Source organism: Talpa europaea, assembly GCF_964194135.1.
Source record: "Talpa europaea genome assembly, chromosome: 2".
Classification (NCBI taxonomy): Eukaryota; Metazoa; Chordata; class Mammalia; order Eulipotyphla; family Talpidae; genus Talpa; species Talpa europaea.
The window spans coordinates 110,445,203-110,471,511 of NC_140068.1; the positions used below are offsets into that span (position 1 = coordinate 110,445,203).

A 26,309-nucleotide genomic window follows, 5' to 3' on the forward strand; every position below is an offset into this window, starting at 1 on the left:
ACTGAGGATTGCTTCATAGTGTGGTGCTTTACCCCTTGCGCCACCAGGGAGGCTCTAAAATAACATTTTAAAAATAGTCCTCAACAAAGTTATAGGTTGTAGAAGGAAAAATGATTAACTTCCCAGTTTTCCCAGATAACTGCTTTCAAGGGACTGGAGAGAGGAATTCTGGGGAGAAAAGCTGCCTCACACACAGGGCAGGCTCTGGAGTCTCCTCTCCTCTGAGCCCTTCTTCTCTGACGCCTCAAAGAGCATCTCACCTCCATCACACCGCCCTCCAGGACCCCCAAATCTGCCCATCTCAGACCCTGCCCGGTTCTGGGAGCTCCACCAGAATCCAGAGCAGTGCGGCAGCGCCCCCATGTGGCCACAGGGCTGAGCACAGGAGACCAGAGCTGCCCGTTCTGCTCAGCCAGGCCCTAGCAGCAGGACAAGGTCCACTTTCAGATTAGGGTTCCTCAAATTGACCACTGGGTAACTATGGGTATAGGTCTCTGGAAAGAGCCAGGTGTCTAGGTCATAATAGTCGCTCCCCCAGTTCTGGGTCCCCAGTTACACAGGTTCCCTCAATCTCTCTGGATGGGAACTTGGACTCCAGAGTCCCTGTTATCTGTTCCTGCTTCCAGGGATGAACGTGCCTCTTCTGAGCATCAGCCGCAAATTCTCCATTCCTAGGGCAAGGGGAGGGGCCAACTAACAGACTCTCAGGCTCTGTTCTAGACCTTCTGAGTCTTCATGAGTGTCCAGGTGACACCTGGGCTCACTGAAGGGGTGCTCCCTGGTCTCTGTATCTTCTCCCTGCTCCTTTCTCTTGCATAATCATCACTTTCTGGGTGACCTTACATGCTAAAGACTGTAAATATCATCAAAACCACATCACCTCCCAGATCTTTTTCTTACCTCAGACATTTCACTTGTGCCCCAGACTTATCTGTCCATTTGCCAACATCACTTTCATTTCTTATAGATCTGATTCAACCTTCCTAAATTGAATGCCTGGGATGCCCACATACGGTTCTTCTGGGGTCTTCCCCATGTCACTGAGGCTCCACCTCTCTGCCTGCACAGTCTGAAACACTGAGTGTCATCCTTGATCCCTTTCTCACAGCCCAGCAGTAGGAAACACTGTAAGGTCCATGTCTACATACACACAGTCCTATCACTTCCTATTATTTCCCTGTCACCCCCAACGAAGCCACCAACCTCTCTGTCCTGGTACCTGCACTGGTTTCTTCCATTTTCCTTCCCACCTCTCACCCTTCATTGCTGCACTGCAGCCAGACTGCGGCAACAGAGAGAAGTCCCACAGGTGTCTATCTGTACAGAAAGTCTTGTCACCCACATCTTACTCAGGGAGTCAAACCCTCCCAACATCCTCAGGCTTGAATGATTTGGGTGCACACAGGCCCATCTCAGTTGATTTCTGCTCCAGCCCTTGGTCTACTTGCTCATGTCCATCACACAGATACATTCCTTCTCGGGCATCTGCCCTGGGGGTTGTCCTACCTCAACTGAACTTCCCTGCACATCACATCCTTGTGGGCAACTTGTCCATCAGACTTTTTCTCAAAGGTCACTTCAGTGAGACCCACACTGACCACGATGGGAAGAAAACCATCCTGTCGCCTTCCCATATCCCTTACCCACTTATAACCAGACACGTGTGGCTTATTGTCTGGTCTACTGTCACACAGTCCCCAGTCTCCCCTCCCCATTAGGACACACTCCACAGGGTGCAAGTTGTGCATGTTTTGAGTTCATTGAGGTTTCCTATTTGCATAAACAGTCAGGTGTATTTCTTTTGAAAAGAAGATTCTAGGGCCTCCCCGGTGGCGCAGCGGTTGAGCGCTGGGTTGCGAAGCTGCCCACAGCCTCTGCGGCACCGGTTTGATCCCTGGCCACCGGGCGAGGATCCCACATTGCACGCAGACCTCTCCTGCCACCGGCTGCTCCCCTCAACAGTGTACTTCGTTTGTCTGTTCTGCTCTCTGCTCTGTCTCTGGTGAATTCTCTCACCCGCCTGCACTTCTGACTGTACCCAGTGCTTGTATAAATAAACAAATAAATCTTTAAAAAAAAGAGAGAGAAAAAGAAAAGAAGATTCCAGGTTGTTTTTTTTTTTAAAGATTGATTTATTTGTGGCTAGAATAACTATTGTGTAGGTCAGAAATGGGTGGGTGGGGTTGGTGAGATGATTTACCAGAGACAGAGTGGGGAGCAGAATTGGAGGATTTACTGAAATAGATTGCTAAGGGGAGCAGCAGGTGAAACAGGAGAGGTCTGCTCGGCCATATGTAGGTTAGCTACCCGGCTAGGGATTGAATTCAGGGTATGGAGGTGATAGTGCTGAGACTTAACTCCTGGGCCATCAGGGAGGCCTGGGTTCTTAGGCTTATAGGCCCTATTTTTCAGCCAACTATGAAGGTAACTGACTCCATCAACCCATGGGTCTCGATTAGCACCAGCACTGGGGTTACTACAGTTAAGGGCAGGGTTACAGAGAGAAGCTGTAGAGAAAAGTAGAATCCTATCAGGAACTTATTTAAATCCATCATGGAATTATCAAATCCTCCTCTCTAGCAATAGCAGGATTTTGTCGGAAAAGGTGGAAATAATAATCCATAAAACATTCCTAAAATGAGCCTAAAAGTTAGAGGAGTCTGGAAATTCATCTCACCAGACTGCTGTACAGGGGACACCCTGGGCCTTGTGGGGACAATAACAGGTGCTCCTGCTGCTGTCAGAGACAAGGACCAAGAGAACATAAGGCCGGGTCTCTAAACATCAAGGAGAACAGGTAAAAAACAAAACAAAACCCAAAGCAGCAAATAGGAATCCACAGAAAGGCTAGACCCTGAGCTGAGCCTGGGCTGACCTGGCCACACAAGCACTCCCTGCCCAGACATGGCAGCACAAGGCCAGGTGGGGTCTGACCCTGTGTTACAGGCCCTGCTGGGACAGGTGCTCCTGAAGGACAAGGACAAAGGAGCAGAGTTGACCCCTGAGGAGTGACCACGTCAAAGCCCCCGATGCACTGAGCACTGACTGGACACAGGCGCTGTCCCTCTCGGCTCCTCACAGCCTCTCCCGCCCCCACCTGCACAGACTCAGCACAGCAAACACGTCATTCTGGAAAGCTTCCCATTTATTTCATCTCAAATTTTAGGAATCATTTTTATTAGCCCATCAAACCCATTGGCCAAGCTTACAAACAGTAATTTTAGAACTCAATTACCATTTCAAGAGGGAAGTAGTTACTATCCTTGAGGAAAACACAAAGACAGGTAGACACAGGCTAAGCTGCCTCTGCTGGAATAGGAAAGTCATCAAGGAAAAACACAGGTCAGTGTGGGGAGGGGCCTGGTGGGCAGGGCTGGGCCAGTCTCCCCACCTCCTCACATTATCTGATAAGAACAGAGACACATTCCGATGCCTTTTGCAGCAAAGGATACCAGCAGACCTTGAAGTTACAAAGTGGGGGTGAGAAGAAATCCTGCAACACTCAGTCCACACAAGCCAGCTGGCTCACACTGTGAAGGAAAAGGATCACAAAAAATGCAAAAAAATATATTGTGTCCACATTCTCAATAGCCCACCGCATCCTCAGAATGTCCCCCTCACAGCTTCCCCACATCCTGGTCCCATCCTCTCTGGCCCAGCCCCTCCCACCACAGGCCTCCAGGGCCTCTCCTTTAGCAGCTGTGAGAGACACATCAGAGCCCTGGGCGCTGTCACTGCCTGGGGGAGAACAAAATAGAATCTGGTCAGAGCGACAGAGAGATGAGACCACAGGAGGGACTGATGAGGGTGACTCCCCCAGGGGTTCCATCTACACTGCCCCAGGGGCTCATGGACCCACCCCTGATCCACACTGACCTGCAGCCTGAGAGTAGCTTCCTCCTTTTTTTCCTGTGGGAAGAAACATCACGTGAGACCAGGGAGGAGTCAGGCCATGAAGTCCTAAGGGAATCCCCAAGTCTGAACCACAGGGAAGTTTCCAGAACTGTGACTGGACACTTAGGGCAAGACCAGGAAATATGAAAAAAGGGGATGAGAGGGGAATGGACCAAAACTGTCTCCTGGGTCTGCCCTCAGCAGGGACCTCCCCTTCTGCCATTTGCTGGAATCAGGGCCACATCACCAGCATTATCAAGGTGAACAATTTGATTCATTTTCAAAAATGTTTTAAAAAAGAGGGTTAGCAATCAGATCCAGACTGGGCAACACAGGTGTGTGGGTGCTACTTCCTATTACCAGGAAGGGCAAGTTCTACTTGGGGCCTAAAAGCCCCCAGTGGACAATTCCCCCGCTTACTTCCCTACCTGAGCGCTTCTTCCTCCACATCACAGCTGCAGCCACCACTGCAGCTCCAGTGAGCACAGCTCCAAGGACAACTAGCCCAGCAATGATACCCGCGGTGGGGATGGAGGACTGAGGAGGGGGCACTGGAAGGGAAGGGAAGGTGAGACCCTGAGCCCCAGGCCACTATCTGGTGCTCTGAAGGTCTCCAGAAGGGCTCCTGATGCCCCTGAGAAGCTCTGAGCCCACATTCCCTCCTTACCCCAAGTCAGGACTTGGGGCTCCAGTAGCCCCTCATGCTGCACATGGCACGTGTATCTCTGCTCCTCTCCAGAAGGCACCACAACAGCCGCCCACTTCTGGAAGATTCCATACCCCCAGGCCTGGTCTCCACCAGCTCCATCTCCTGGGTCAGGTCCTTCCCATCTCGCTGCCAGGTCAGGGTGATGTTCGCAGGGTAGAAGCCCAGGGCCCAGCACCTCAGGGTGACCTCATGGTCAGAGGTGGGGTGGGGGGGTCACATTTGTCTTTGGGGCATCTGAGAAGAAAAGTGAGAACTTTCATACTCTGGCTTTTTCCCTCATGGACCCTGAAAAAGCCTCCGCGACCATCCTCACAATGGACAGGGCAGTGGGTTTGGAAAGAAGAAGCACAAAATCTAGAAACCAGCCTGGTCTGGGGAGTCTGGGATAATCCTGGGGGCTCAGAAAATCGGAGTCAGAGGAGAAAAATGTCCTCCGACCAATAACAAGACCCTGAGGGAGAAACTGATGGTTCCCAAGAGGGCTGCCGGGTCAAAAGGATCCGGTGAAGGGAGATTCCAGGGCTGGTCTCCCCTCAGGCTCAGGAGAGACTGGATCCCTTAACTGTCTGAGGAAAAGTGGGGTCCTGTGGGGAGTCAGGAAACCCAGGGGGGGCTCCTCCTCCCCTGACCAGAGAGGGGGCGCTGCTGTGACCCTGACTCCACTCTCCCCGCGGTGCCGGCCTGAGGGGCGTGGGGAGACCTCGCGGCCCCTCTTACCTGAGCGCTGCAGCGTCTCCTTCCCGTGCTCCAGGTACCTGAGCAGCCCCTCCACGCACAGGCCCTCCATGTACTTCTTCGCGAGCCGCCTCCCACTTGCGCCGGGTGATCCGAGCGGCCGTGTCCGCCGCGGTCCAGGAGCGCAGGTCCCCGTTCAGGGCCAGGTAATGGGCGCCATCATAAGCATACTGACAGTACCCGCGAAGGAGGAGCCCGTCGGGCCCCACGTCGCAGCCAGACATCCCCTGGAGGGTGTGAGAGCCTGTCCCCGCCCCGTCACCCCGCGGTCACCCCGCCCGCCCCCCCGGGAATAAACCGAAACTGACGCGGGAACCCCGCGGGGAACGTCCCGGGGCTCGTCCCGGGTCGAGGGTCCGGTGGGCCCCCCTGCCTCGGGGGACGCTCGGGCCCGGGGTCTGGGGTCCCCGCCCGCCCGCCCGCGGGGGTGGGGTCGTGAGCGCCCCGGGCCCGCCCCGCTCACCCGCCGCGCTCTGGTTGTAGTAGCCGCGCAGGATGTTCAGGCTGACTCGGAACGACTGTGCGGTGGCCTTCGCGATCCGCATCTCCCGCGCCCAGTACTCCGGCCCCCCCTGCTCCCCCCAGGGCGCCCGCGGCTCCTTCTTCTGCTCCGGAGAGTCGCTGTCGAACCGCACGAACTGCGTGTCGTCCACGGAGCCCACGGCGATGAAGCGGGGCTCCCTGAGGCCGGGCCGGACATCGCGGTGGGGAAATACCTCAGGGAGTGGGAAACTGGGGGCGGGAGGGGAGACCCCGGCTGGGGAGACTGGGCGGGAGGGGAGGGGGCGAGGGGGCTCCTGAGATTGAGTTATGGTGGCCAAAGTAAAGGGTTGATACTCAGAGGGGCAAGAGGAGGGGCGGGGGTGCTGGGAGGGACCGAAAGGGGTCAGGACAGGTTGGGGTGAAGGGGGACAACAGGGCCAGAGGTAGGGGAGACTTGCTTTTTCTGGGGTCCTAAGCCCCCCCGCCTGGGTTCCTCCCTCTGTTGTAGAGCAGCCCCGATATTGAGCGGGTTGCCTGGCTGTGGGTCCTCACCCTCGCGCTTAAAAGGGACTTATGAATACTCCACTACAGGCACACACAAAAGGTTAATAAAAGGTTTATTTACAAGGGAAAAGGAAATAAGGAAAATGTACAACTCAGGGAGAAAATAGGGAAATAAAGTCTTTAATGCGTCCTACCCAATCCGCCGACCTGGAAACCCAAAGGCACTCTCAGAGCTGGCCGGACGCTGCTAGCTGGCGGAGAGCCAAAATGGTGGACCCCCCAAAGCCCACGTGTCTGGCTTTATACCAACCTGGCTGCTTAACCCCACCCTCAGGTCCCAGCCACCTTCCCTTTGGTGGTGATGGGATTTGGAGTTCCCAGTGTCTTTGGCTTTGGCCTGGGGTGGGGGTGGAGTCCACAAAGCCTGTATGGAATTAGCTTTAGGACATCCTTTTCCCCCTAACACCTCCTCCATGGCCTTTTCCCTTCCGACCGCACTCACCTGCCCAGGTCTCCCTGAGAGCAGCAGCAAGAGGGATGGGGGCCTCATGACCTGAACTCTTTGGGCAAGAATCTGAGTCCAGGTTGGTCAGTGTAGAATTTGTAACGGGAGCCACGGGGATGCTGATTGGCTGCTCTGGAAACCTCCAGGCAATGGGGAGTGAGAACTGGGGTGAGTCATCAGTATCGATGAGGGAGGACCCGACACAGGTTGTGAGAAGACCTGAAACTGGGGAGATGGGGAATCCCCAACAGTCACCTTCCAGCTCCAGACTGCACCCTGGAGAATGAGACCTTGAGAGCCACACCCCGAGACCTGGGACTTTGCCGCCCCCTCCTCTCCTGCTCCAAGGCCTTTGTCACACCGTGTCTCTGAGTCCAGGCCCAGGGACTGGGTCAGCGATTTTCAAGCATTTTCCTTTCAGGATCTCTGCACAGTTTTACAAATTAGCGAGGACCCCAGTATAATTTTAAAAGATTATAGCTCTCAGTATTTAATAAAATGAGTATTTACCAATTTAAAGTTGTTTTTATTTAATTTAAAGTAAATTTAATACACATTGCATGTTTGCAAAGTGTCTTAATGAAATACAGATATTTATGAACATAATCACAGCAATGAGTGGATCTTTTACAGCTTATATTTTTGCAATTGTCTTTCTTCTCTGTCTCATTAGAAGAATGTTGGATTGTCATATTTTCTCCTGCATTTACTCTGCTGTTTGGGTTGGTCAATGACAAATTATACAGCCTCTCTGAAATATGTGACAAAAGCATTTTAATTACCTTTCAGATAATTGCGAATATTCAACTTTGTTACACATGGACAATAAATTGACACTGTATAGATTCACTTGTAAAAGTGGTGGTTTTTCAAATGTTATTTGAAAAGTGAAACAATACTGAATATTTTCTTTTCTGTTAGACCTCCCTCTCTCTTTTTTTTAAATATTAATTTATTTATACAAGAACTGGGGTACAGGCCAGATGTGCCGGAGGATGAGAGGATTCACCAGAGACAGAGTGGGGAACAGAACAGGGAGACTGACGAAATACACTGCTGAGAGCAGCAGTGGGCAAGACAGGAGAGGTCTGCCGCGCCATGTGGGTATCTCACCTGCTGGCTGGGATAGAACCTGCACTGCAGAGGCTGCAGACAGCTTCACAGCACTGTGGTCAACTGCCTGAGCCACCAGTGAGGCCCACCATAGGCCTCTCTTGATTATTAATTTTGAACTACTACATGATTTTAAAAAATGATGCATTGTTTTACTAGGTTATATAATCTCTGTTAATTATTCTAGAATCAAAAGTTGAAAATCATGTATTTTTTTTATGTTCCAAATTTCCCAAAAAGAAAAGTGAGTGGCTACTGAAGTTGTCAAGTCTATAGTGATGGGACACAATTTTCTAGTACCTAGTTTTCACTTGGAGATTGTACTTTATGGAGGCAATTAATTACTATCAGTTGCCAACTGTCAGTGGATTTTCTTAAAGGGACAGACATTCATTTTCTAGAAAGTGTGTACAGGTTGACCAAATCTAAATACTGATAGTGTTTGTCATTCATCCCTTCAAGTAAAGATGGTAGTGCCCCTGTCTCCACCCCCCCAAAAAAAAACCAGTCTAATTCACCTCATACAAATTAGTTTCCTTAGGAACTAGTACTTTGGATTGTGGCAAAAGTGACTTACATGCATTTTATATTATCAGAAATCAGATTTACTTTGTCTCCAGATTCTTTTTTTTTTTAGATTTATTTTTATTTATTTATACAAGCACTGGGTACAGTCAGAAGCGCGGGCGGGTGGGAGAATTCACCAGATCCAGAGAAAAGCCAACTGAGAAGGCAAAAGCTGGTACTGATGCTAAGTTGAGAAGCCCTAAGCGGCTGTTAAGCAGCCTGGGTATGCTGAAGCCCTGTGAGTCTCGTAAAATCACCTGTGGGTGATGCCCTGCTCATTCTTGAGTGAGGGTAAGGAGCTGAGGAACCTGTCCTGGCTGCTGGGCATGCACAGGCTGCTTTTGGCCATCAAGGCCCACTGGCCACCCCCAGATTCTCAAAAAAAAAAACCCCTATCTTTAGAAGCCTTGCAGACCGGGAGGTCCACCACCCTGATGCTGTAGCCAAATTCATTGTCATACCAGGAAATGAGCTTGACAAAGTGGCCACTGAGGGCAATGGGCACTGAAGGTGGAGGAGTGGATGATGGTGTGAACATTGATTGGACCACCTGGTCGTCAGTGTAGCCCAGGATGCCCGTAAGGGGGCCCGAGGTGCCTGCTTCAACACCTTCTTGATGCCATCATATTTGGCAGCTGTCTCCAGGCTGTAGGTCAGATTTACAAACGACATGTTGGGAGTGGGGACATGGAAGGTCCTGCCCTTCGGCTTCCTGATCAGTTCGGGGATGATCTCACCCACATCTTGGTGGCACCAGTAGAATCAGGGATGATGTTCTGGACCCCTCAGAGGGGCCATGCATGGCTTTGTGGATAGCAGTGATGGCATGGACTGTGGTCATGAATCCCTCCAAGATACCAAAGCTGTCATCGATGACCTTGGCCAGGGGCCAAGCAGCTGGTGGTGCAGGAGGTGTTGCTGACCATCTTTTTTTTTTTTTTTAATAGAGGCATGTTTTATTTATTTATTTGTTTGTTTGTTTATACATGCACTGGGTACAGTCAGAAGTGCGGGAGGGTGAGAGAATTCACCAGAGCCAGAGTGGGGAGCAGAGCAGGAAGAAGGACCGAAGTACACTGCTGAGGGGAGAAGCAGGCAGCAGAAGTCTGCGCGCCATGTGGGACCCTCCTCCGGTGGCCGGGGAGAAGCCGGGGATTGAACGGGTGCCACAGAGGCCGTGGGCAGCTTCGCAACCCAGCGCTCAACCGCTGCACCACCGGGGAGGCCCTTTGCTGACCATCTTGAGGGAGGTATCATACTCTTCATGGTGCTTGCCCATCACAAACATGAAGCATCAGCAGAACAAAAAGGTTTATTCCAGGGCCACTGACCACTGGAGCCTATGGGCATGACTTCTGGGTGCTCTTTCGGGGGTATGTATGGGTCTGCCTGGATCCTGGACTCCTGTTGGTTGTGGGTGGAGGAGGGAGTGGGTGCCCTTTTACCTTCCCCCTCAGCTCTTGCCAACCAGACCAATTCTGATGGCAGGTGCGATTTCTGGGCCCAGGCTTGAGGGTGCCTTCTGAAGTGCAGCCGATGGTCACTGATGTTGTTGAGGCTTTGCAAGGTCCAGACTGGGGTGTGCACTGAGGTGATGGTGTCTGGGCCTGGTGTTGGGACACTTCCTGGAGGGTAGCTGAGGGCTCCAGCGCTGGGTGGGTCCCCATGTGGCCTGGAGGGGTGTGTGCTTATTCCCAAGGCACTGGTGGCTCAGCCTATAGTCAGGGATGCTCCCCAGAAGACAGCCAAGGGTCACCAGTGACGGGGCAGTCCCTGTGTAGCCCATAATGGGATGGACTTTGTGAATTTTTTATTCTGTTCCATTGACCTTGACTATCCTTGTGCTAATGCTACTGGGTTTGATCACTGACCTTTACAGGAAGTCTTGATATCAGGTAGTGTACATCCTTTGGCTTTTGCCCTTTTAAAATTGTATTTTCAGTACTCAAATTCCTTTGTATTTGCTTAAATTTGTAGAAGCAGGTAATCAATGTCTTTAAAAAAAAAACAACCCAGGATTTTGATTGGCTTATAGTATTCATCTGAATTGCTTATAATCTAAAGAACAATTTTGAAAGAATTGACCTCTTAACAACATGGAATCTTCCTATCATTGAATATGGCCTTTGTCTCTACTAATTTATGTATCCTTTACATGATCTTAGTGGTGCTATGTAGATTACAGTTTACAAATCTTGTATAACCTCTTTAAATTGATGTCAAATATCTTGTTTTGATGCTATTTTAAATAATTCATTTTCCTGATTTTACATTATTGGTGCACAGAATTGGAATTGACTTCTACCTCATAGTTTTGGTAAATTTTCCCATTATTTCTAGAAACTTTCTTTGCCTTGGGATTTTCTCTGCACACAATCCTGCAGGTGCAAATTCAGCACTTCAATTTGTCTTTATAAGTCACGTATTTTTTGTTTCCTGTTCTTGCACAATGCACTATGTAAGATGTAATAGAATGGAAGCTTCAGCTTTCCACCGTAAGGTCTGATATCAGCTGAAGGTTTTTCTAGTATGAAGAAGTGACATGTTATTCTTCGTTTGCTAGAGATTTTTATCATGAATTAGTGTTGAATATTGAAAATGCTTTTTCTTCATGGAAATAATCATGTGGTTATGACTCTATTGAATATGACAGATAGGATTTATGCCTACATATTCAAACTTGCCTCCTGAGACAAAACTTACTTGGTCACAGTGTGTTGACTTTGATTTACTGATACTCCCTGAACCATTCAGTGCAGCTGAATCAAAAGATTCAGACACAGCTCTGAAGTTACCTATTGATACATTTGTCTGGCTTTGGCCAAAATGATTCAGAAGGTGTTCCTTCCTCCTTTGTTTTCTCCAGCAGTTTGTGTGGGACTGGTTTTAATACTTACGTGTTTGATAGATTCACTAGTGAAGTCATCTGACCTTCTCATTTTCCTTGTTGAATATTTTTAGATTAAGATTTATTTTCTTTTAATTCAGACAGGATTATTTAGGGTACTTATTTCTACTTTGTTCAGTTTGGTAGTTCGTATCTTCAGAGGAACTGTCCATTTCATATCAGGTTTATTTGCTTAAGTTATTGATCATTGACTTTTTTTTTTTTAATAAAGATTTATTTATTTATTTATACAAGCACTGGGTACAGTCAGAAGCGCGGGAGGGTGAGAGAATTCACCAGAGCCAAAGCAGGGAGCAGAGCAAGCAGAAGGACCGAAGTAGTACACTGCTGAGGGGAGCAGCGGGCGGCAGGAGAGGTGTGCGAGGAGAGGTCTTTGCACCATGTGGGACCCTCCTCCGATGGCCGGGGAGCAGCCGGGAATCGAACCAGCGCTGCCGAGGCTGCGGGCAGCTTCGCAACCCAGCGCTCAACCGCTGGGCCACTGGGGAGGCCTGATCATTGACTCTTATTATGCACTTAATATTCTAAATGTCCCTGGGACTCTGCTTCTCCTACATCCCACAAATTGTGTTTATGTATTCATAAAGTTCCAAAGCATTCCATGTTTCCTTGTAATTTCATATTTTTTATTAATTACTTACTTTTCCCCCATCACCAACTCATATCCCATCCCATTGTCACTTTCCTTTCCTCCTCCTTTTTTTTAAAATGTAGTTTTTCAAAACTTTTTTTTTTAGATTTATTTATTTTTATACAAGAACTGGGGTACAGGCCAGATGTGCAGGAGGGTGAGAGGATTCACCTGAGACAGAGCGGGGAACAGAACAGGCAGACCATTGCTGTTTAGAGCAGCACTATTTACAATAGCTAAGCTATGGAAACAACCCAAATGCCCAAAAATAGATGACTGGATCAAGATGAGTGGGAGACAGGAGAGGTCTGTCCCACCATGTGGGTATCTCTGCAGCTGGCAGGGATCAAACTGGCACCGCAGAGGCTCTGGACAGCTTCACAGCACTGCGCTAAACTGCCTGCACTACCAGGGAGGTCCCCTCCTCCTTAACCTCAGAATCCTCATGATGTTTATTAATGTCCATGAGTTTTTCACAAGTATGTTACTTTATCAAATCATCTGCTATGTAATGTTCAGTATTTGTTTTTATTATTCCCACTTGCTTTACTGAATATAATCCTCGTAAACACCCCCCATGTGCTAACGGTGCCTTATTTCATGTTATGGTTGAATAATACTTCATAGGGTGGATAAAGCTCATTCTCCTGCTGCACCATAGGCATTGAGCTGCTTTCATGCCCTAGCGATTGTAAATAATGCTGCTATGAACACTGTAGAACATAGAGTTTTTTTGAATTGATGATTTCATGTTGTTTGGATAGAGGCTGAAGAGTGGGAATGCTGGGCTACGTGGCATTGCCATTTTTAATTTTTAAAGGTAAATCCAGGTAGCCTTCCATATGGCTGCACCGTTTAAATTCCCATCAACAATGTAACAAGTTTCCTTTTTCTCTCCATCTTCTTCAGCACTATTTTCTTTTTTTTAAATTTTTTTAGCATTTTTATTTTGTTATATATATATATTTTTACATCATTTTTCATTTATGCACAATATCATCTTTGTTATAGTACAATTCCCACCCACCCCCCTTGTATGGATCCTACTCCCTCCTCCCCTACCTTGTAGCGTGTGTCTGGTTTATAATCATTTATTGATTTTTTTAAAATAAATTTTATTTTTATATTCCCCATACACTTGCAATCCCCTTATTTTGACCCCAATCCCTCCCCTCTCCGCACCCCACCCCTCATAGAGTGTCTCCATGGTGTATATGTACCACATCTTCTTGATCCAGTCATCTATTTTTGGGCATTTGGGTTGTTTCCAAAGCTTAGCTATTGTAAACAGTGCTGCTATAAACATAGGGGTGCAGGTGCTCTTTGGAATTGATGTTTCTGTGTCCTTTGGGTAAATACCTAGGAGTGGAATTGCTGCATCATATGGAAGCTCTATGTTTAGTAGGTCAAGAAATTTACACACAGCTCTTCATAGTGGTTGGACCAGTTTATATTCCCACCAACAGTGCACAAGAGTTCCTTTCTCTCCACAACCTCGCCAACATTTGTTGTTGCTAGTTTAATATGTGCCATTCTCACTAGTGTGAGATGGTATTTCATGGTAGTTTTGATTTGCATTTCCCTGATGACAAGTGATGTTGAACATTTTTTCATATGCCTGTTGACCATTTGCATTTCCTCTTCAGAGAAGTTTCTTTTTAGCTCTTCTGTCCATTTCTTGAAAGGATTATTTTCTTTGTTGTTGTTGAGTCTCATCAGCTCTTTGCAGATTTTTGTGATCAGTCCTTTATCATTAGTGTTGTGTGCAAAAATGTTCTCCCAGTCGGTGGGGTTTCTCTTTGCTTTTGTTATTGTCTCTTTTGCTGTGCAGAAGCTCTTTAACTTGATGTAGTCCCAGCTGTTTATCTTTGCCTTCACTATCACTGCTTTGGGTGATGTGTCTGTAAAGATGTCTTTGATGTGCATATCACGTAGTGTTTCACCTATATTTCCTTCTATGTATTTTATGGTTTCAGGTCTTATGTCTAGTTCTTTAATCCATTTTATTGATTTTTTCGAAGAACCAGCTCTTTGTTTCATTGATCTTTTGGATTATTTTTTTAGTTTCAATTTTATTTATTTCTGCTTTGGTTTTTATTATTTCTTTTCTTCTCCTGGTTTTGGGGTTTTTTTGTTGTTCTTTTTCTAGATCTTTGAGCTTCGAGATTAGGTTGTTTCTTTGAGTTCTTTCTTGTTTCTTGATGTGAGCCTCTATTGCTATATATTTTCCTCTTATTACTGCCTTTGCTGCATCCCATACATTTAGGAAATTGGTGTCCTCACTGTCATTCAATTCAAAGAATTTTTTTAATTTCTTCTTTGATCTCCTCATTAGTCCAGTGGTCTTCCAGTAGTGTGGTTTTTCAATCTCCACGAGGTAGGAGAGTTCCTTGCCTTCTTTTTATGGTTTATTTCTAGTTTGATGCCTTCATGGTCAGAAAAGATGGTTGGTATGATTTCAATCTTGGTGTATCTGTTGATGTTTGTCTTGTGTCCCAGTATGTATCTATCTTGGAGAATGATCCATGTGCGCTTGAGAAAAATGTTTACTCCATTTTTTTGGGGGTTTAGTATTCTATAGATGTTTGTTAAGCCCAAGCACTCTAGGTCCTTATTTAGAGCTTTAGTGTCTTTACTTATTTTTTGTCTTGTTGATCTATCCATTGTTGATAGTGGTGTGTTGAAGTCTCCCACTACATAAGTGTTTTCTCTGATGTCTGTTTTCAGAGATGACAATAGTTGTCTGATATATTTTGGTGCTCCTTTGTTTGGTGAATATATGTTAATGAGTGTTATTTCTTCTTGAAGTATTGTCCCCTTGATCATAACGTAGTGACCATTGGGGTCTCTTTTTACCTTTTTGAGTTTGAAATCTGTTTTATCTGATATAAGTATAGCTGTTCCTGCTTTCTTTTTTGGTCCATTTGCTTGTAGGATTGTTTTCCATCCTTTAACTTTGAGTCTATTTTTATCTTTTGTAGCTAAATGTGTTTCCTGGAGACAGCAAAAGGTTAGGTTTTGTTTCTTAATCCAGCCTGTGACTCTGTGTCTTTTTATTGAAGAGTTTAGTCCATTTACAGTTAGAGTTAATATAGCTAATATTGATATGTTAGTATCTGTATTTGCCATTGTGTTTGTCTTTCCTTTGATTTTATTTATTTATTCTTTTAATAACTTTTTTTTCTTGGCTTTCTTTCGTTGTTATTCTTCCCTTTGAGGTTCTGGCTTTAACTCCTTGTAATATTTTTTGGAGTGGGGGTTTAGTAGTAATGAAATTCCAGAGTTTCTGTTTGCCTGGGAAGGTCCTTATTCTTTCTTCATAGAGGAAGGAGAGCTTTGCGGGATAGAGTATTCTTGGTTGGCATCTGTTTACTTGGAATCTGTTGACTATGTCCCTCCACTCTCTCATTGCCCATAGTGTTTCTTCAGAGAAGTCTGATGTCAGCCTGATTGGTTTTCCTTTGAATGTTTTCTGTTTCTTCCCTCTTGTCAGCTGCATTATTTTTTCCTTGTCCTGGATTCTTGGGAGCTTTACTATTATGTGTCTTGCTGTATTTTTCCTTTTGTCGTGGAAGTTTGGTGTTCTTCTTGCTTCTTGTATATAAATTTTCAGCCCCTTCTTCATGTTTGGGAAGTTCTCTTCAATTATCTCCTTGAATATTTTCTCTGTTCCTACATCTCTCTCCTCTCCTTCTGGCATCCTATAACTCTACATTTCCTTTCCTCATGGAGTCAGATAGTTCCCAAAGACTTTCTTCAGTCTTTTTCCTTCATACTTCTCTTTCCTTTTCTGTTTTGGTTCTTTTTATTTCTGTGTCTTCAAGAATACTTATTCGTTCTTCCATTTCATCTATTCTGCTTTCATTGCTTTTCTCAGAGTTCTTTAGTGCCTCTGTTGATTCTTTGATCTCCTGCATTTCTTTTACTTCCCTCTTTAGGGACTCAATTTCATTCTTCTGATCATTGATCATTTTTACCTTATCATTGTTTTCCTTTATGACTTCTGTCAGTTTTTTAATCATGGCAACTTTAAATTCTCTTTCTGGAAGTCTCAGAAGTTCTTCCAAGTTACTGTCACTGCAAACTGAGGGGTGGTTTTCTTTTTGTGGTGTGCTTTCTTCCTGTGGAGTTGCTAGGTTGCGTGTGGTTCTTCTACTCCCTATTGTCTGTTTTCTAATTTGCTGTATGCATTGGGACACTGTGTTGCTGGGACTGGCCGGCATCTTGGGTGAACTTCTCCGCTACCCTCTGTCTCCTCCAGGCGCCATCTGCCGGTTTCAAGCAGTCTTTACTGAAGAAAGGTCCCTTTTCTAAAATGCTGATGTGGGGACACACTCCCCTGCGTGACTGTTCTGCCCCGGCGGTGGGTTCCTACTCCCTCTCTGGGCTCGGACTGCAGGCCAGAAGGGGCCTGGTGTGGACAAACTTCCCAGCTCACCTCTGGCTCCTGAGGGAGCCTTCTGCTGGTTTCAGGCAGTCTTTACTGAAGAAATGTCCCTGTTTAAAATGGGAGTGCAGGACGCACTCCCTGTGTGCCCAGTCTGCCCCGGCGGTGGGTTCCTGCTCCCTCTCTGGGCTTGGACTGCAGGCCAGAAGCGGCCTGGTGTGGGCAAACTTCCCAGCTCACCTCTGGCTCTTGAGGGAGCCTTCTGTTGGTTTCAGGCAGTCTTTACTGAAGAAATGTCCCTGTTCTAAAATGGCGATGCTGGACGCATTCCCTGTGCACCCGGTTTGCCCAGGCTGTGGGTTCCCGCTCCCCCTTTGGGCTGGCACTGCAGGCCAGAAGGGGCCTGGTGTGGGCAAACTTCCCAGCTCACCTCTGGCTCCTGAGGGAGCCTTCTGCTGGTTTCAGGCAGTCTTTACTGAAGAAATGTCCCTGTTCTAAAATGGGATGCAGGACGCACTCCCTGCGCTCCCGGTCTCAGGCACACTCTTCTACACGCCCGGTCTGCCCCGGCCGTGGGTGCCCGCTCCCCCTCTGGGCTCAGACTGCTGGTCAGAAGGGGCCTGGCATGGGTGAACTTCCCAGCTCACCACTGGCTCCTCTGGGAACCTTCTGCTGGTTTCAAGCAGTCTTTACTGAAGAAACGTCCCTGTTCTATGGGGTGTTGGTGATTTTTTTTTCCTGGTCGCTAGGTGGCACCAGAGATCTCTCCTAGTGTCCTTGGGGAGCTGTTTTTTTTCACCCCGTAGGACGGGGAACAGAGTGGGAGTGGTGGGGAAAGCCTCAACGGCTTTGGGGTGCTGTGTCTGCCTTGTGCCCCACCATCGTGGGGATCCCACACCCCAAATTTCATGCCCTGGGTCTCAGTTCCAAAGCCCTCAGATCCAGGATGCGGGCTGTAGCCCAGTTCAGTGTCCGCAGAAATGGCACATTTTGCAACCCGCTCCCATGTCCGGGCGCCTGGTTTCTGATTACTCACTGAGGGACATTCACCTCAGTGAGGGCCCCACGTGTCTCCCTGCAAGCCTAGGTTGCAGGCTTGGGGACCTGGGCAGCCGAGATCCGTGTTTGCTTTTCAAGCATGCTGCTTTCCCACGCAAGCTTACCGGGCAGTCTGGGGCTGTTTGTAGGTCTCCGGGAGTCTTTGTTTTTCTCTAATGGCGCCTGGAGCAGTTCGCTCACCTCCGCAGCGAATCCTGCAGGTTTCTCCACAGCTCCAGTTCACAGGGTGTGGTGGCTGAAATAGTTCCTTTCCACTCACAGTCCTGCTTGATGCGGTTTGTTCTTGTTGGTTTTTTTAGGGTTTTTTTTTTTGTTTGTTTTTTTCCTCCTTTCTGTTGGTCGGAGAATGCCGACTTTGTGGGTGGGAGAGGGTAGCAGGGTTCTAAGCTTTCCTTCCTTCTAGTCCTCTTTTATGGCAACTTTCTTCTTCGGGTAGTTTGCTGGAGTCATCTGTTTTATCTTCCGTGTCCCAGTTCTCACTGGGACCTGCCGCTTTTCCTCCCTATTAACTTTTTTTTAATGGGAGATCTTACTCGCAGTGTTTCTTCACCGCCATGTTAACCCACCCCCTCCCGCTTGTTGATTTTGATATTTACTTTACTATAATTAGTCTTTTTCTTGGTCCCTTATTTAGATTTTCTAAATTCTTGCTATGAGTGAGACCATCTGCTATTTTTTTATCTTTCTGGCTTATTTCGCTGAGCATGATTCCCTTCCAACTCCATCCATGTTGCTTCAAATGGCTGCAAATTGCATGCATTTATCATTTTTGATTGCCGAGTCATATTCCATTGTGTATATGTACCACATCTTCTTGATCCAGTCATCTATTTTTGGGCATTTGGGTTGTTTCTAAAGCTTACTTACTATAAATAGTGCTGCTATAAACATAGGGGTGCAGGTGCCCTTTTGAATTAATGTTTCTGTGTCCTTTGGGTAAATACCTAGGAGTGGAATTGCTGGATCATAAACACTATTTTCTTAATGTGCCAGATTCAGAAGTATGAGATGGTATCTCTGTAGTTTTTTAATTTATATTTTTTAAAAAAGATTTTTATGCATACAAGAACTGGGGTACAGGCCAGAGGTGTGTGGGGGTGAGAGGATTCACCAGAGACAGAGGGGTAACAGAACAGGCAGATTGAAATACACTACTGAGGGCAGCAGTGGGTGAGTCAGGAGACTTCTGATGTGCCATGTGGGTACTCCCTGGCAGAACTCATGTTGCAGTGGCAGCGAATAGCTTCATAGGTTGCATCTTAACCCCTTGTACAATCAGAGAGTTTGTGTAATTTTTATCTGCATCTTTATTATTGGAAAATAAACATTTTCTCATGCATCTATTCCTGTTATGGAGTTCCTGTGTTTGAATTTTCTGTTTGTATCTACTGCACATTTATTAGTTGGGTTGCTTGTTTACTACTTGTTGAATTGTATGTTTAAATTATAACTCATGGATAGGAAGTAGCTTATTTATTTCCAAATATTTGTGAACTTTCCAGATGTTTATTTTATGGATTTCTGAATTACAGTATAGTTGGAGAATATACACTATAATTTCAATCTCTTTAAGTTTATTCAGATTTGCTTTAGGTCCAGAATATGATTACTTTTGTGTGAATATTCCATATATAACTGAAAGAAATTGTCCATTCTATTCTTATTGGATGTCATACTCAATGCATTACAAGTATGTCAAGTTGGCTCACCAAATGGTTCAAATCCTCTTTCTCCTCACCTGTTTTTTTGCTTACTTTTTTACTTGTGAGATAGGAGTATTGATATGTAAATAGTATTCTTAATTTAGCTATTTTTCAGTCCTGTCATGTGTGCTTCATCTATTGAGGAGCTCTGTAATTTTCTGCAAATTTATTTCTTTTGTCTTTGTGATAGTGAACTATTATCATTATAAAACATCCTTTTTTGTATCTAATAACACTCCTTGTCAAAATGTCTATTTTGCTTCCTGGTAATAAAAACATTCTAGTTCTAACATTGGTTAGTTTTTTGCATATTCTTTCACCCTTTAACTTTTAATATTTTTCTTTGGTTTTCTATTCAAAATCTTTCTTTTATATATGGAATGTAGTCAACTATGATGTTTATCCAATCTGAGCTCTGCCTTTTAGTTTGAATTTTAGTCAACTTACATTTAATATCATTCTTGACATGGTCAGATTAGAGTTATCATTTTGCTACTTATTTTTTAATTGTCTGATTTTTTTATTCCAATCCTCTATTTCTGTCTTCTTTTGATTCAAATAAATATTTTTATGATTGATTCTTTTAGTGATTTTAAGGTATATTTACTTCATTAATTTCTAGTGTTGTAAGAATTGAAATCTGCATCATAATTTTTTAAAATCTATTTCAACTACCTCCAATAAAATATTGGAAACTGTGGCAATATAGTTCCATTTAGCCACTTTGATGCAAGTATTTTCATACGTTCCATCAAAACACAATATAAGTCCAATATTACAACATAGTTTTTTCATTTTTTTAATTAAAAAATAAAGATTCCCAGTTGAGCCAAGAAGCATATGAACTCAGTTTCCCTGTCTGTGACTAGGTGCTGTGTGTCATGCATCTGGCGTTGTTCAATCTGATGTCAGTTGGGACAGAAAGAATAACTCAGACCATGGTACGAACTGGTTCCAATGATCAGTAGAAGTTCTACTTGGTGAATACAGACTGCAGCAACCTGAAGGAAGAAGGCCCAGACTTCCAAATGAAATACTCCACTCTATACAGCTGTTTAAAATGAAGTTTGTCTAGAAGCCATCTGCACAATTTTCCACTTAACCTGGAAATTTTTTCCCCTTCAAATACACACAAAATCATGTTGGTGTGTTGTGTTGAGGTTTATACTTATTCATGGCTATGTGAAACTTGGAAAAAAAAAAAAAAGAAAACTGCTCTAGAACCAACTTACTCATCATCTTCTTATCTTAATCTTAACCATCTTCCTCCTCTTCCTTCTTTGTCTTGATGTTTTCCACCTTGTGGCTCCCTTTTGAACTCATCAGGCTTTCCTTTAGCCCAGTAAGCAGCAATGCTTTTCATTTTCCCTTCAGCTGAGCAGCCTTTTTTCCCAAGGCCACTTGTCATTTACAGTTAAACCATGTCTTTCCCAGTTTCATTGCAAAATCACCAGTGGACCAGCAAGGTGTTCTCCTGTGACCTTGGGGTGATCCTCAGAACCAAACAAAAAACAGTTAAAGGAGGCCCCTTGTATGCATTGGGATCACTTTTTTATTCCCTTGAGGGAGGCTATAAATTCTCTCTCATAATGGGCCTTTGCCAGGTCTTCAAACTCTCTTTTCTCTTCAGCAAACATGGTCTTCCTCTCTCTAAACACCTTTCAGAAAATTCTGAGGAGCCAACTGAAGCATCTGTTGCTTCTCGCGCTCCTCAGTCAAGTCTGCACAAAATGCTAATGATGAAATGGTGCCCCTTGGCTTCTCAGTCTCTCCTTTGCCCAGGTCTAATTATTGCTCCTCACTGAGGTACAGAGGCTCCTGCCCCTCAGCCTCTCTTGTCCCACCCCTGTGCTGTCTCTGTGGAGCTCAGGGGGGCAGTGACTGACAGCAGGAGCCAGAGGCCCCTCCTCCTTGCTCTACCCTTGGAGGGCTCCCTCCAACCCCCCTCAGGACAGGGCGCTAGTGATGAGCTCTCACTTAATGATCAAAAAGTGTCTTTATCTTTTTTCTCCCTATATTTATTTCTTCAGATCTTTAAAATAAAATTTGCCAATTTTGGATGTACAGTTAGATGAATATCAATAATCATTTAGGATCAAGGAACTCCTTCCATAACAAACATAAGCATAGTCCCCTTACCTAAAATGTTTCCTCACACGTTTGTTTCTTTTCTTTTGTTTTTGTTCTTTTTAATCTTAGCTTTTCTTTTCTGCACCTTTATTATTGAATCTTTGTCCCCTATCCCACTTATGCAACTGTGATCTGCCTTCTGTCTATAATTGTGAAATTTCCCATTCTATTAGATTTTATTATCATGAGGGGGTCTCTCTTTATTTCTGGCAATAAATTCTATATTGAAATCTTTTTCCCCGTTATTTATATAGTCACTCCAATGTCCTTACGGTTTCTATCTTCATAGCATATCTTTTTCCATCCATTTACCGTCAATGTGCATTTAGATTGAAACCTTATTTCTTGTGAGGAGTATATAGTGCTTTTTTTTCTTAACCTATTTTGACAATTTCTGCCTCTTATTTTTTGATTAAAAATTTATATTCTTATATGTATAGGGTTCTAAGTTAAAACTATTATTTTGCTTAATTCTTCCAGCAACCAAATGAGACAGATGAGCTAGACTATATTAACCCCAATTTATAGGTAAGAGTGGAAACATTCCCATGTTTACTGTAAGACAGATCTGAGACATAAACTTGGGCTTCCACAATCATGACTGTTCTTTTTCCATAACTTCTTGATAAATCAGTTTAAAGTCATCTGATTTCACAAAGATTTATAGTAAGAATAACATTTATAACGTATCTTCCTGACAAGTTAACTCTTGAGTCAAGTAACCTAATTAATTACCTCACAAACTGGTACATTTTAAGGCACTGTTATACCTCTAATTCAGTCTCACAGCCGTGTCTGAGAGGCCTATGAGTCTTACCTGCAGCAAAGCTGACACTAAGAAGCAGGGGCCACAATGGTCAAGTACATTTTCAAGTCTTACCCAGGGTCAGGCACACCCCCACCTACTGCTCAGGTAGGAAATTGAAGTGCTTGACAGGAGCAAAGCAAGGCAATGTAGGGGGGACACTGAGGACAGACATAGGCAGGCTTGGGACACTTTCCTCAGTTCTGTAACCCCAAGGAGCCCTAGTGTGGGTAACTACACATTACAGCAGGACAGACAACAGAGCTTTTGCAGTCCAGACATGCAAAAAAAGGTCCATTTAAGCTGCCTGCCTGTAAACTGAAGGAGCAGACAGTGCTAATTTCATCTACACCAAACCAAGAAAATGTTTCACTCTTCCTGATTTGGATTAAGCAGACAACTGATCATCCGTGAAGCCAAAAATTTTCATCCTGAAATTTCATCCTGCTGAGCAGATATAAGTGATGGGTATCTCCCAGAGTTAAAGATAGCACAGGGGCTCAGCAATCTACCCTGAGGAAACACCCAATCAGCGCAAAGGGGAAAAGCTTTCTATATCACAGGTGATGGAACTGGGGAAGACTAGCAAGGTCAGGCCTGGTGACTCCCTCAGTGTCAGGACGTCCTCACAGAAGCTACCTGAGTCCTGAGAGGGTCTTTGGGCACCTTAACTCCCAAGTGAAAACGGGCGTGTGAGCATGTTGTGCAGGGAAAGGGACTTCCCTGCTCATAGAGCCAAGAACAGGTGACAATCCTGAGCTAGGGACGAGAGTTAAGTCAGTTGGAGGATAAGCTAAGGAAACCACCAGTTATAATTAAAGTTGGCCTAGTCTGAGAGTTACCAAATTCATCACCAGAGTTAAAGCAGGGGCTCCCAACAGAGGCAGCTGAGTACTGATTTTGTGTTTTTATTTCGAATTATGTTTCAAGTTCTTTCCCAGGAACCTGGGAACCCTGATGCTCAAGTGTGCCTTGGGGCTTAGTCCTTGCTGTCTGCACACATGCTCAGGTGTTCACTCACCAAGAGGGAAGACGTGACAAGATACTGGCTCTTTGGACCAAAAACCAGTTTTCTGAAGTTAGCAAGATTCCCTTGGCATTAGTTACTTCTCTTTCTTCTTCCTGATAGTGAGACGCCCATTTCTAAGTGCAGCAGAGTTTAGGATCCTTAGTGATTCCAGCGCAGGACACTGGAGGGACCGTGTTGCTGGAAGCAGTCAGTCCAGCATCACCTACAAGAGGCCATCACGTGTCAGAGCAGTAGGTGTCCTGCTTGCTTAAGTCTGTTATCTGGGGCTACAGTCACTGGCCCTATCTACTGACCAATAAAGGTGATTCATTGCCATTAAAACTGTATTTCGTAGAATAATCTTTTTTCCATGTTGTGTTTTACTTATTTATGCCCTTCACTTACCAGGAAATTTTTTTTGAGACCCCCCCCAGGAGTGTCACTTAGCATCATGTAGTTGAGGCCCATCATGCTACACGTGTGCATAGTCACTCCTGTCATTGCCGGGAGGTGTCCACTGCCGGCTCCATCGCAGGCTCGTCGCTGTGGAGATGTTTGGGTTTTTCCAGTTTGGGGCTGTGATGAATAGTCATTGTTAGCAGTGATTTACAACTTTTGGGGAAAACACAAGTTTTTGAGAAATGCCTAGGCGTGCGCTTGCCAGCCTACATGGTAAGTGTATGTTTACTGTGTAAGAAACTGCTTTATGCTCTGAAATGTCTGTGACCTTTGCATTCCTCCCAGCAGTGCATGGCAGTTCTAGTGGCTTAGCATCTGGGCCAGCGCTTGGCATTGTCTGTTCCTTTTTGTTTGTTGTTATTCTGTGTTGTGTGCTCAGTTACAATTCATAGCTTCTTTGATGGAGTGTCAGTTCAGATTTTGGCTTTCATTATTTTTTTCATGGAGTTTTCTTATTTACTGGGTTTCAGGAATGATATATATTTGCCACTGGTGTATATTTTCTCCCAGGCTGTGTCTTGTCCTTTTATTCTTTTAGGTATTTGTGAAGAGCAGACAGTTTTAATTTTGATGAAATCCAGTTCATCATTTCTTCATTTGCAGGTCATGCCTTTGGTATAGTCTCTAAGAAATCTTTATCTAATTTTAGTAGGATTAGTTTTGAAAGTATTATTTCATGCACACATGTTGCATGAGCAACACCGCAGTGATAAAGAATAGGAGTGGTAGAGCAGGCTGTAGGATGCAGGATGATGCTCAAGAGCAAGGTCCTGGCCTTTTCATTGACAGAGAAGGGTGGGGCAAACTGAACATGGGATTTTGGGCTTTAGGGAGGGTGAGTTCAATGATACACACCCGACTCCCACCCATGGCCCCAATCTTATTAACAAGGCGTTCCACTGATCAGTCCCTGGAGCGCAAAGTACATCAGTCAACAGCCCTGACGCTGGGGCGCTCACCCCTCCTTCCTCATACATCGCCCAGTCATACCTCAGGGTGATCAAGTGTCCTGCCTTTGTCTAACTTGAAAGGAGCCCTGTACACCCACCCACAGAAAAGAAAATTTTACACAGATAAATATCTCCTCACCCCGCCCCATAACCCTCCTACTCTCCTGTGAGCCAGATCATTTGCTTGTATCTAGTCATTAGTGTCTACTATCATAAATACAGAGTTTAAGACACAGAGAGGGAGAAAAGATTTGAAAATCAAGTCATGTATCTGATAAAGGACTTGTATTTAGAATTTATAAGTGGAATCCTTACAACTCAACAATAAGAAAAGAAATTAGCCCATTTAAAAATGGGAAAAGACTTCAAAGCAGAGATATAGATGCCAAATAACTACATGAATGATTTTCATTCCATGACTTCCCATTATTAGGAAAAGACAGATTAAAAACAACAGTGATACACCATTATGCACTTAACAGAAGGCAAAAATCCAAAAAAAAGAAATGGATAATACCAAATGCTGACTCAACAATGGAACCCCTCATTCACTGCTGGTATGAAATGAGGTGGCACAGTCAGAGACAGATAAATGCAGAATGGTGCCACTAATATGTAGAATATAAAGTAACTAAAAGTCAGATAAATATAAGTTGAAAAACTAACCCTTGAGAGCTGACTCCAGAATTGACACAACGGGCCGGGGGAGGCTGGGGCAGGAAAAGAAAAAGGGAAAGCAGCACAATGGTCTGTGGTGGGGGAATATGGGTGAGTTGGTGGTGGGTATTACCATGCTGGTAATACCTGATGGGGATACCTTAATATTCCTGTTGAACAAATAAATTTCAAAAAATGGCACAGACACTAGGGGAGATATTTGACAGCTTATTTTTTTTTTAAGTTTATTTATGCATACAAGAACTGCAAGTAGGCTACAGGTGTGTGTGTGTGTGTGTGTGTATGTGTGTGTGTAAGGATTCACCAGAGACAGAGTGGGGAGCAGAACAGGTGGGTCCACTGAAATACAATACTGAGGAAAGCAGCAGGCGAGGCAGAAGAGGTCTGCTGTGCCATGTGGATCAGCTCCCTGGCTGGGGATCTAACTCAGGCCCCAGTGACTGGTGATAGTACTAAGACTTAAACCCCTGCGCCACCAGGGAGGCCCTTGACAGTTTCTTTAAAAATCAAACAGACTGAGGGCCTCCCCGGTGGTGCAGTGGATTGAGCGCAGCGCTGTGAAGTTGCGCTGTGAAACTGTCCGCAGCCTCTGCAGCACTGGTTCAATTCCTGGCCGGCCAGGGAGATTCCCACACGGCGCAGCAGACCTCTCCTGTTGCGCCTCCTGCTCCCCACAGCAGTGTACTTCGGTCCTTCTGCCTGTTCTGCTCCCTGCTCTGTCTCTGGTGAATTCTCTCTCCCTCCTGCGCATCTGGCCTGTACCCCGGTGCTTGTATAAATAATTAAATCTTAAAAAAAATTAAAAAAAAGAAAGGTTATTAAAAAAAAAAACAGACTGAGCAAACAACCAATGAGCACTGTCCTAATTATTTACCCAACTAATTTGAAAACTTATCTTTGTTAAAAAAACAAAAAACCCTGCAGGGAAGTCAATGCTTATAGCAGAACATACGTTACATGTGAGCTGCCCATAGTCCCTTCCTTCCAAAGACAACAGTAACTGAAGAAATGAAAAATAAAAGTGGGTGTTTGTACACTTGAAGTGTGAAGGGAGAACAGCACTTAACCTCTGTGGTCTTA

General features: G+C 45.2%; 1 protein-coding gene across 1 annotated transcript in view; it reads right to left on the reverse strand.

Annotated features, from left to right (window-relative positions):
* LOC311188243 (patr class I histocompatibility antigen, A-126 alpha chain-like) overlaps window positions 1-26,309 on the reverse strand; it is a gene marked incomplete at both ends in the record, with an annotated part of 84,205 nt that overhangs the window by 20,952 nt on the left and 36,944 nt on the right. Inside the window, 3 exon segments of the mRNA XM_084259389.1 lie at window positions 3,670-3,734; window positions 3,873-3,909; window positions 4,323-4,445. Coding sequence (XP_084115515.1) covers window positions 3,670-3,734; window positions 3,873-3,909; window positions 4,323-4,445 — 225 coding nt within the window.